This window comes from Taudactylus pleione, unplaced genomic scaffold (assembly GCF_031769625.1).
Source record: "Taudactylus pleione unplaced genomic scaffold, aTauple2 ptg000109l, whole genome shotgun sequence".
Classification (NCBI taxonomy): Eukaryota; Metazoa; Chordata; class Amphibia; order Anura; family Myobatrachidae; genus Taudactylus; species Taudactylus pleione.
Window position 1 is genome coordinate 8,076,844 of NW_028284511.1, and position 11,413 is coordinate 8,088,256.

The 11,413-nt window shown below is 46.4% G+C and overlaps 1 protein-coding gene across 2 annotated transcripts in view; it reads left to right on the forward strand.

Moving 5' to 3' along the window:
- The window catches only part of LOC148525240 (uncharacterized), a 77,797-nt gene that overhangs the window by 64,926 nt on the left and 1,458 nt on the right, over window positions 1–11,413 (forward strand). The window contains exons 4-5 of one of the 2 annotated variants that reach the window (XM_088470997.1): window positions 3,976–4,147; window positions 10,923–11,031. In XM_088470997.1, the coding sequence (XP_088327123.1) occupies window positions 3,976–4,147; window positions 10,923–11,011 (261 nt within the window). In that variant the 3' untranslated portion in view covers window positions 11,012–11,031. The remainder of the gene's footprint in view (window positions 1–3,975; window positions 4,148–10,922; window positions 11,032–11,413) is intronic. The other variant, XM_088470996.1, reaches the window with a different exon arrangement.

Here is an 11,413-nt window from a genome sequence, read left to right on the forward strand (position 1 = left end):
TTAGGGATGACAATAATTTTGGATTTGGTAGATTCCAAATAAAATAGGGAACCATCCATAATATTATTGAATAATTTTGTTAGGTGAGGGATTAAAACTGTCCCAAAAGATTTGTAGTAAGACATTGGGAAGCCGTCTGGACCAGGTGCCTTTTTGAAGGCTTTTGGGTCTTAAGAGCCTGAGTGATTTCTGCTATCGAAATATCCTGACTAAGACTTAGTGCAGTGTGAGAACTGATAGAGGAGATGTGAGATACTCCCTACATTTATCTGCTAAAGTAGAATAGTCTAAGGGGGGAGGTATATTGTATAGTGCTTCATAATATTCTTTGAATGTTTGGTTAATAATTTTGGGGTCGTATGTGAAATTACCAGAGCTGTCTTTCAAAGAAACTATTGCTTGAGCTGCACGTTTAGCTCTGTTTTTTAGCTAATAAAGCATCCGCCTTATCGTCTTTATCGTAGAATTGTTGCCTGAGCCAGCGAAGATTTGTTTCTGTTTTTTTCAGCTAAAATGTTATTTAGCTCACCTCTGACTTTATCAAGTTGCTGCAGTATTGAAACTGAATGTGTACATTTATGTGCTGCTTCCAGTTTATTAATTTGGTTGTTTAGAATCAACATTGCTGCCATTTATGTTTTTTTGCAATGTGAGGCATACCTAATAATTTCCCCTCTAATTACTGCCTTGTGTGCCTCCCATACCGTCCCTGCAGAAACAACTGGGGTAGAATTGGTCTCAAAAAATTCTTTCATCTTAGTGGTTATTAGTGTTTGAAAGTCTGGGATTTTCAGCAGCGTCTCACTAAGCCTCCAAAAGCGCGTCCCTGAACATGAGACAACCAATCTAGTCGAACCAACAGCGCAGAATGGTCAGACCAAGGGTTAGCCTAAATAGTCGAGTCTACAAGTGTCAGTCAACGAGGCACTGCAGAGGAGCATATCAATTCTAGAGTAAGAATCATGTGGGCGGGAGTAAAAAGGTATAATCCCTGACTGTGGGGTATAGAGCTCTCCAGGAATCAAACAGACCAGCCTCGGTCATTTGTCTATTCAATGTTTTGGTACTAACGGTGCTGGATAAATGAGGGGAATTCCCCGAATAGTCTAGGGAGTGTGAAAGAATTGTGTTAAAGTCGCCCCCTAGTATGACCCCACCATGTTGGAAGTATGTAGCTCCAAAAAGAAGCTGAGGAAGAAAACAGACTGACCTGAATTTTGGGGCGTACATTGTAGCGAGTGTAATGTTCTTCCCACTGTTGACCCTTTAGTATGAGGAAGCGGTCTTCTTCATCGTGTATTGGGTCGAGCAGCGTGAAAGGGACAGAGTTACGAATTAATATCGCTACTCCACAGCGTTTTGAACTGTGGTTCAAATAGTAGGTGGAAGGGAAACGACGAGTAGATAACAAGGGATGGCTCGCCTGCTTAAAGTGCGTTTCCTGTAAAAAAAACTATCAGCAGAATGGGAATGAACAAAAGAAAACAACATAGATCGCTTTTGTGGAGTGTTGAGACCTTTGGCATTCAGCGTCAAAACAGTGACATCTTAAAAGAGAAGGAAAAAGAAAAAAAAGGGAAAAAGTACAGCTGCAGGAAAAAGGAAGTAGTAGGGAGGGGTAAAGACTGTGTGCGAGGTCTCCCCACCCAGGGAGTTCTGCCACACAATTAGAGCACCCTAACTAGACAGTCCAAATGGGGCTCAGGATAGGGTGTGATTAAAATGTCCTTATAAATACTAGCAGGGGAAATTTTTTAACAATGAACATACTGAGATACCCTGGAAAAAATTTGTGGAGGCGTGGAATGGTAAAGGAACTAGAACATAAAAGCACACCTCCAGAGCCCTGAAATAGCTAAATCTAGCAAGTATGAAACATTTAAAACTAAGTGGAATGTTTTAACAGTATTAATAGGAAAATCACTTAAGTAAAAAATAATTACATGAAACACGTGATACACATGAAACTCAGACCAGAAATCCTCAAATATGAGGACATGTAATCTGATGAACTCACATCAAATTAACACGCCTTATTAGAGTATATACCGCATTATAAAGTGTTTAGAGGAAAGTGCAATTCAGGTGTTTGGATCATTTTCCTCTGACATCAGGGAAGGGCCAGGTGGAGCAGAACAAAGATTCAGCTGATGGAGAAAGTGTTTTCCTTCACGAGGAGAACGGATAATATGTTGGCGGCCTCCATTCTCTACTATTAGAAGAAAAGGGATCCCCCAGCGATATCTGTAGCCATGCTCACGGAGGACAAGGGTTTGGCTATGGTGATGGGTGCTAAGTCTTGGAAAATTTGAAGTTTTGATACTTCAAAATTTAATGAGGTTGAATTGCGGCTTGCTACTAGGATTTATTCTTTAGTACGGAAGGATAGAAAGCGAAGAACCACATCTCTAGGAGGTTCGGTATCTTTTGGTCTTGGACGTAAGGCACAATGAGCACGTTCAATACCTATCTCTGAAGCTGACAGGGTGGGTATCATTGATGTAAAAAAGCTGGCAAGATAAGAAGTGAGGTCCGCAGGTTCGATTGACTCAGATACGTTCCGAATTCGGAGATTATTACTGCGTTCTCTGTTTTCGAGATCTTCATTCTTCTCTTTCAGGAAATCCAATTCATGGCTCAAATATTCTAGATCTCTACTAGTTTTAGATTAGAAAGTGGTATATTGGGAGGATGCCGCTTCTAGGGCTGTGGTACGTGTATCGATGTCAGAGATGTCTTGTTTAAGTTCACCTACATATTTATCTAGTTTACCTGCTAGATAAATATGTAGAATCTGATTTGTTGCTATGGACAACTCCACTTCTAAAAACCCTCAATTTAGTAAATATACCCCTAATAGTCCAGGTGTGACAGATATTCATGCTTGATCATGGTTCAATCAAATTAAGTTGGGTACTAATTGCCACCTGTGCTCCTTTAAAACCTGAACTGTGATATAGGTTTACACCACTGAAGTCCCAGGTGTGACGTGGTACTTGGAACTGTGACATACCCCTTTTACACTGGGTCGGCACAGCTGCACCTGACCTGGGTTTTGACTGCAGTGTGAAAGGGGTATTAGTGTGCCTTGAGGACCGAGGTTGGGAAACACTTGATATAAAGGTATAGTTTGAAAAAAAAAATTCAATGAGACACTAATTCAACACTATTTCATACACTATTATGAGATCTATTGGCCTAGAATATACCCAATTATCCCGGTCTTACTCCACATTGATACTGGTCCTCATTAAACAGTTCATCACTGCTCCTTACAGGCTGAGAAACTAATACCCCTTTTACACTAGCAGCAATAACCAAGGTTATTGCATGTGAGCGAGCAGCAACCCAGGTTACTGCGCAGTCTGAAAGAGCAGGGTTGAAATAAGCCGGATTGGGCGACCTGGCATGTCAACCCAGATCACGTGAAGGGTTGAACACGTGTTTAACTCTGATCGTGATGCAGTGTGAACGGGTAACCTGGGTTGAGATCATCTCCAAGCGCTGGATCATCACATGATCCAGATGACATCATCGACCCAGCATTAGTGCGGGGCCGCCTATCTGTCTGGGGTCTCAGCCGGGTTGCACCCAGGATGGGCGCGTGGACAAAATCTTGGGTGCGACCCGGCAGATGGAAAAGAAGTATGGGTAACCATGTATGGCACAATGATGACCAGCCACATTTATTTGCCTTTTCACTTTCCCGGTTACTAGAACTTTCCGAATAATGAGACTCTGGATAAAAGATCTCATATCTGTACCCTTATCCGATTTTCATTGGAATATCTGCTCCGTGAAATAAAAAAGTATAATTGTAATTAAAGAAGAGAATCTAGTTTGATAAATGGAAATTCAGTTGGTGAATTAAAGGAGACTCAGATAAAATTGTGTTTCATGCCTTAATTGCTATTGATTACAGGTTTTAGTTCTTATTTTAATCTTCTCTCCATATTGCATTTTCTTCCTAACTAGGTATTTATAAGCTGTGAAGTAAAGCTGTGCCTGAACTCCAACCAATCACAGCCCTGTGCATCCAACTGTCCCTCTGCCCTGTTTTCTAAGCAACCATTAGATTCTCTGCTAGAAACAGAGACTTATCATGTGACCACCAAACTTATCCAAGTGATCCGGGAGCCGAACAAATGTAAGTATAAAGCCAGACTAGGTCAGTCCTATCCAGCCCGTGGATGGACTTAACTGTGTAAAATATATCAAATATGTCTTACATAACATATGGCTTATTGTCATTACAAATAATGTTATCACATGCTGTTTAAAATACAGATTTTAGGCCTGATGTAGAGCTAAAACGGCGCTCATTTGTGGAGCGTATAATGCGTCTTTTTACACTGCGCATACTCCCAAACCAAACATAAACCAAAAGCCAAATTCATGCACAATTTTTCGGGGTGTTCTTTTGTAGGCAAAGTTCAGTAAGGGCGTGTAGGTGCAACTGTGGGCTGCAAAACACAATTTCTTCTTCAGGGTCCATAGGCTCCACAGGGAGACCTTGGGGTTTAGCTGGTAGCAAGGACATCGGGCACCACGCAGTTAAATTTTTACTCCCAGGATGCACTGGGCCTCTCAATATACCCCACCCCCGAGCCAGAGGCACCTCAGTTTCGTTTGGTGCCCGCTCAGAGTCAGATCACTGTAACGCAGGTGGAGCTGTTTACAGCCCCAGAAGAATTTCAAGTTATCTTCAAAGTGAACAGTCTGGTGGATGTTCATGCTGCCGCTCCGTCACCCCGCAAGCGCCGAGACGCCAGTACTGATCTGGGGAACTCGGCGGGACCTCGGGGTCTGTGCTAGCCAGACCTCGCAGGACTCCCAGGACTGCGGATGAATGTACGGGGAGCAGGTAAGAAGCGGATCACTGCTTGCGGTGACCCGCTTATAGCAGTCCTCTTCCTCCAGGTCTCAGGGGATGGACCGGGGATGACGGCAGTGGAGCCAGGCACCGACAAACTGCGCTTCCACTAGACCGCCAGGGACTTATACTGGCAAGCATACCAGTGTCCTGGGGGTTAATTGCCGGCCAGGGGAGGCAGCTTTCCCTGTTCACAGCAGCTCCTCCCCTCTGCGCGCCTTTCCACTGCGGTCTGGCTTGGCTGAGGCAGTACTCCTCCTACGGGCACGCCCCCTCTGAGGTCTCCGGCGGCCATTTTCTTCCTCTGGCAAGTCGCAGATCTCTCAGGACGTCGCGGAGCCCGGGTCCCCCTACATACCTCACCTCCTGGTCAGCGTATGTAGCATTATAGCCTACCAGACACTGAGTCTGTGTAGTTGACTTATAATGCCATTGTGCAGGTGTTTTCTGCTTTGTATGTGACTTTATGTTAGCGCTGTCTGTCTGTGTTTTACTCATTCTGTCAGCCATATTACTATACCTTTCCTTTTTCTGAGCCCTTACAGTACAAGTGTTATTATAACTCACATTTATATTAATATCTGTGTGGTTTGTCACATACAGTGTGCACTTTCTTCTCTACAATATGTCTGAAAGTGAGGATAATGGCCCTCATTCAGAGCCGCTCGCAATTAGCGCTCGCTCGTTCAGAAAAAGGGGATGGCTATTCAAATGAACCGTACGCTCTTTGCGGTCTGTTGCCGCCTCCATGTCTGAACGAGCGAGCAAAACATACGCTCGTTTATTTGATAAAAACGCCCCCTGGCCGCTCGCATCGTACGTCATGTCCGCTATTTATTAGATTAATCGAGTACATCGAACAGCGTATGAACTGCTCGCTATTCTTGTGGTTGGTTTTTTCAACCGCTATTTTGCGAGCAGTTCTGAGTTAAAAAAAAACAAGTGACGTGGTCAATGACGCTGCTGGATTAATTATGCACTCCCTTAAAAGGCCCGTTTTGACCTTTAAGCACGCCTGCGTTCTGATCTCCACTCCCCGTTTTCAAGCACCTTTCCCTGTTACCACCCACATACGCCTCATTCTGTCACTCAAAATTGCAGGCCCTCACTATATAGCGAACAAACGATTTGGTTCCGTCTGTGCCTCCTCAATGGGTAAATACACTCTCTACTACAGTGCAGAACCTGGCGGATACCAGTACTGCTCTCCAGGCTATGCTGCAGGGGGAATAAACCCCTTAGACCGGCTAAAAGGCCTATGCCGTCATCTCAGTCGGAATGGGTATGATAAACCGCCGGCCGCATGGCCGACAGGAGCAGAGTGCGAAACAGCAGAAGCCCGACAGCGCTGGAGATCCCGATCGTGGATAGGTAAGTATGTACTAACCTAACCCTCCTTAGGGGTGCCTAACCCTAACTTCCCCCCCAAGTGCCTAACCCTAACCATCCCCTTCCCCGCTGCCTAAACCTAAGTCCCCCGGGGGGTGCCTAACCCTAAGTCCCCCCCGGGGGTGCCTAACCCTCCCGGGGGGGTACCTAACCCTAAGTCCCCCCGGGAGCCCTAAACCTAACCCTCCACCCCGCGGCTGTCCGCTCGCGGCGCCTGGCATCACGATCGCGATGCCGGGCGCCGGTCTCCCGCCGTCGGGGAAATGCGGGCGTCTACATCTATACGCCCGGCATTTCACCCATGCCGGGATAAGACAGTCGGGAAGCCGGCTGCCGGTATTTAGGCAGTCGGCTTCCCGATTGCTTCCCTCTCAGTCTACACTAAATGATGACTATGACAAGACATCTGATAACTGGGAGATTCCAGCTGTCTGTCTTCGCCTCTTGCGGAGAGGGCTCAGAGTCAAAGTCTAAAATCAATATTCCGGCTCTGATACGTGCCGTCCGTTCGGCCTTCGTCATAGAGGAGGACGAACCACCAGCTCCCCGGTCCAAACATGCTCTGTTCAAGGAAATAAAGGTTACCGCTGCTGCATTTCCATTATCTGATCAGCTATTAGAACACATGGAAGTGGCTTGGAAATTGCCTGGGAAGCGATACTAGCCTCAAAGAAACCTTACTTATGCCTATCCCTTTCCTGAGGAACATTGTACCAAATGGGAATTACCTCCTGCAGTGGATTCTCATGTGATGCGCTTAATTAAAAGTGCTACTCTACCTATGCCGTCCATATTTTCCTTAAAGGATACTACGGATAGGAAGGTAGAGGTTTGTTTAAAGTCAATGTATTCTCTTTCAGGGACAGCCTCCAGGCCAGCCATGGCTATCTCCTGGGTGGCAGGGCTATGGAGTTCTGGGCAGACTCCCTAGAGGAGTCATTTCCTTCAGATGCTACCAGAGATCAAGTGACTGGTGGGTAACCTGCGTGATTCAGCCGCATATATTAATGAGGCTGCTTTGGATGTCAGCCTCTTAACTTCCAGGATTTCAGCTGCTGCTGTGTCAGCTCGCCGTTCCTTATGGCTGCGCTCGTGGAGAGCGGACGCGGACTCTAAGAAAGGATTAGAGTGTCTACCTTATAGTGGTAAAATCTTGTTTGGTCCTGACCTGGACAAGATTGTGGATAGGTTGGCAGCGGCTAAGTCTGCGTGTCTGCCTTCGGCATCTACTTCTTCAGGATTCCAGACCTCGTCCTTTCGGCCCCAAGGTAAGCCTAAGGGTCAGCCCTTTCCTTGGCAGTCAGCCCCCAAAAAGACTGCCAAGTCCTCAGCCTGACTGGACGGGCCTACCCTTGGGGGATCCCAAGGTGGGAGGCCCAATTTCTTCGGTTCGCCCAGTGCTGGTGTCAGACCACCACAGACACTTGGGTAAGAAAGTGGTCTGTCACGGGTATGACCTCTCCTTCCGCAGAAGGCCTCCCCATAAGTTTTTCTGCACAGGCCCTCTGTCAGACAAAGACAAGGCATTACAAATCCAGAAGGCCATACAATCCTTGCTTCAAGGAGGAGCTGTCATCCCGGTCCCGTTTCCTCAGAGAGGAACGGGTTATTACTCCAATCTTTTTCTGGTTCAGTAACCGAATGGATCCCAGCGGCCTATCCTAAGGCTCAAGTCCCTGAACAAATTCCTCAGGGTATCTCGGTTCAGGATGGAAACCCTACACTCAATTATACTGGCTATGGAACCTGGGAATTTTATGGTATCGCTGGATATTCAGGATGCATACCTGCATATTCGATTGCTTCATCTCCCCAGCATTTTCTCAGTTTTGCTATACTTCAACAACATTTCCAGTTTCGGACTCTGCCGTTTGGCCTCTCTACTGCACCTCAGGTGTTTACCAAAATTATGGTGGTCATGGCAGCCCATCTACGGCAACAGGGTGTTCGCCTGTTGTTTTACCTGGATGACCTCTTATTATTGGCAGGGTCTCCAGAAGTACTTCACCACCATCTACAGCTTACAATTTCTGTGCTTCAAACTCACAGGTGGTTGATCAATTGGATGAAGTCCTCCTTGACTCCATCCCAGAGGATGCTTCATCTGGAAGCTCTGTTGAATTCCCAACAGCAGAGGATCTTTCTGACCGCAGAAAAGATATCATCTTTACAGACGCGAGTACGCAGAGGTCCATGGTATCAACATACGACATGATGGAATATGTCCAGCTTCATTCCAGGCCTCTACAGAAATTGATCCTCTCCAGGTGGAACGGATTACCCCATCGGATAAAAGCATACACGATGGTGCTCTCTCCAGAGGTGCATCTGTCTCTTGCCTGGTGGCTGCAGACGTGTCACCTCACCAAGGGGCGCCCCTTTTGGATTCTGGAATGCCGACGGACGCCAGTCTCTGAGGTTGGGGCGCAGTGACAGGTCCACACTCGTTTCAGGAGTGGTGAACAGCAGAGGAGTTTGCCCTACCAATCAACATATTGGAGGTTTGGGAGGTCTTCAGGGCCCTACAGCAAGCTAGACTCATACTTCACCGAAAACCCATGCAAATTCAGTCTGACAACACCATGACTGTGGCTTACATCAATCATCAAGGAGGAACTCTAAGTCAGACGACAATGGCAGAGGTGTCACGCACTGGAAAGTCATCTCCCAGCCATATTGGCAGTGTTCATTCCAAGAGTTCTCAATTGGGAAGCGGACTTCCTCAGCCGTCACGACGTGCATTCAGGGGAATGGTCTCTTCACCAAGAGGTGTTTCAGCTCCTAGTGGACAAGTGGGGCCTTCCAGACGTAGACCTCATGGCCTCCGGACACAATCACAAACTGCCAGTGTACGGGTCCAGAACAAGAGATGCTGAGGTGGACACTCTGTTCGGTACAGTGGACCTTCCAGTTTGCGTACCTGTTCCCTCCAGTCTCCCTGCTTCCTCCAATAATTCGGAAGTTCAAACAAGAAAGAGGCACTGTCACATGCTGGTGGCTCCAGAGTGGCCCAGACGACACTAGTACTCGGATCTTCGGAGTCTTTCCATCGACACCCCGTTGCTGTTGCATCAACGTCCGGACCTGTTGTCTCAAGGTCTTTGCCTTTACCCGGACCTGGGTTATCTGTCTTTGATGGCGTGGCTCTTGAGACATCCCTCCTAAGGACAAAGTGTTTTTCCAGCCCTGTTGTAGATACTATGCTCAGAGCGTGTAAACCAGCCTTTGCTCTGATTTACCACAGTGTGTGGCATACCTACTTCCAATGGTGTCATCCCAGAGGTTACGATCCCCTGATATTTCGGATTTCCAGAGTGTTGGCTTTCCTTCAAGCGGGTTAGGATCTCTGTCTCCGCTTAGCCTCGCTGAAGGTGCATGCCTCGGCTCTGTCCGTATGGTTCCAGAGGAGGATTGTTCCTCTACCCGATATCCGCACCTTTCTCCAGGGTGTCCTTCGGATTCAGCCTCCCTTTGTCCCTCCTGTGGCTCCTTGGGATTTGGCTGTTGTACTTAGGGCCCTCCATTTGAAACCCCGGCTTCAGTGGATCTCAAACGGCTTACAGCAAAGTTTTTCTTCTGGCCATAGCTTCCGCCAGACTTGGGAGAACACTCCTGTCGTTCCTCGTTGCTGATATTTCACCAGGACAGGGGGGTGCTTCGGATTCGCCCTGGGTTCCTTCCTAAGGTGGTTTCGAGTTTCCACATTGAGGAAATTGTTGTGCCAGCCTTTCAGTCTCGATACCTCAAAATGTATGTGGACCGTACCAGTTCCCTTCGGAAGTCAGACTCTTTGTGTGTCCACTACGGATTTCACAAGTAGGGATGGCCAGCCAATAAGCAGACATTGGCTAGATCGCTGCGCATGACTATCTCTGAGGCTTACACTCTGGAGGGCCTTCCTGTTCAGCCGTCTGTTACCACTCATTCTACTCTGTCTGTGGGTTCCTCATGGGCAGCTCGCCGTGCCTCGGCGGTTCAGCTTTGTAAGGCTGCCATGTGGTCTTCTGTCTAGACCTTTTTAAGGGTCTATGCATTTGATACCTTTGCCTCTCAGGATGCTTTCTTTGGGTGGCGGATTCTCCTCTGACTGCTTTGGGACATCCCCAAGGGCTCCCTGTAGAGCCTATGGACCCTGAAGAAAATGAGATATAGTAAGAACTTACCTTTTGTTATCTCTTTCTCCAAAGTCCATAGGGTCCACAGGGCACCCACCCTGACATACCTGGCTTCAGATGGGCTTCGCTTTAGTCACCGTTTTTTCCATCTCCTTCTACGTGAGAATGTGATTCTTGAGTGTTCCAGACTTTCTTCTCTTTTATCCTCCTCCAGCCTTTGGCTTACTACGAACTGAGGTGCCTCTGGCTCAGGGGTGGGGTATAGGGAGAGGCCCAGTGCATCCTGGGAGTAAAAATTTAACTGCGTGGTGCCTGGATGTCCTTGCCATCACCTAAACCCCAAGTTCTCCCTGTGGACCATATGGACTTCGAAGAAAGAGATAACACAGGTAAGTTCTTACCATATTTATCATTTTATCTTGATGCTATAACAAAATAGGAAGAGCTGGATGAGAGGTATCTAATAATATTCATATCAAATAGAAAAATAATGCTAAAGACAAAAATATATTCTATCATCATTATGTTTTTTTTTTTTTTTTCAGTCAGCTGTTGGCTTAGAGTAGCCTGCATCTCTAAACCACTGGCCATTATCTCCAATCCTAAAGTACCCCCACAAGGAAATGTTTTCTAGATTTCTTTAATCATGCACAGGTGAGTTAATCTATTTTGCTAGGTCATCACACCTGTTTCCAGATATAAATCCTGAAAACATGAACTGTTGGAGGTACTTGAATTAAGAACCACTACTCTGATCAAATCACACATTTAAAAGAAGGATTAGCAGTGCTAAACCTCTTGTGTATATTAGATTAAGTGCTACTGAAAGACGGGACTTTCAGAACGATCAAATGTTTATTGAAAAAAAAAAAAAAAGATTTTATGTGACATCTGATTGTTAGGCTGTAAATACCGGCTTCCAATGGCACTTAATATAATATACAAAAAAGGTTTATATCGCTGTTTATCCTTCTTTTACACGCAACTGTGGGCTTGGCCAAATTGTGCAAATACGCCTGTTTTGCACAAAGCATAG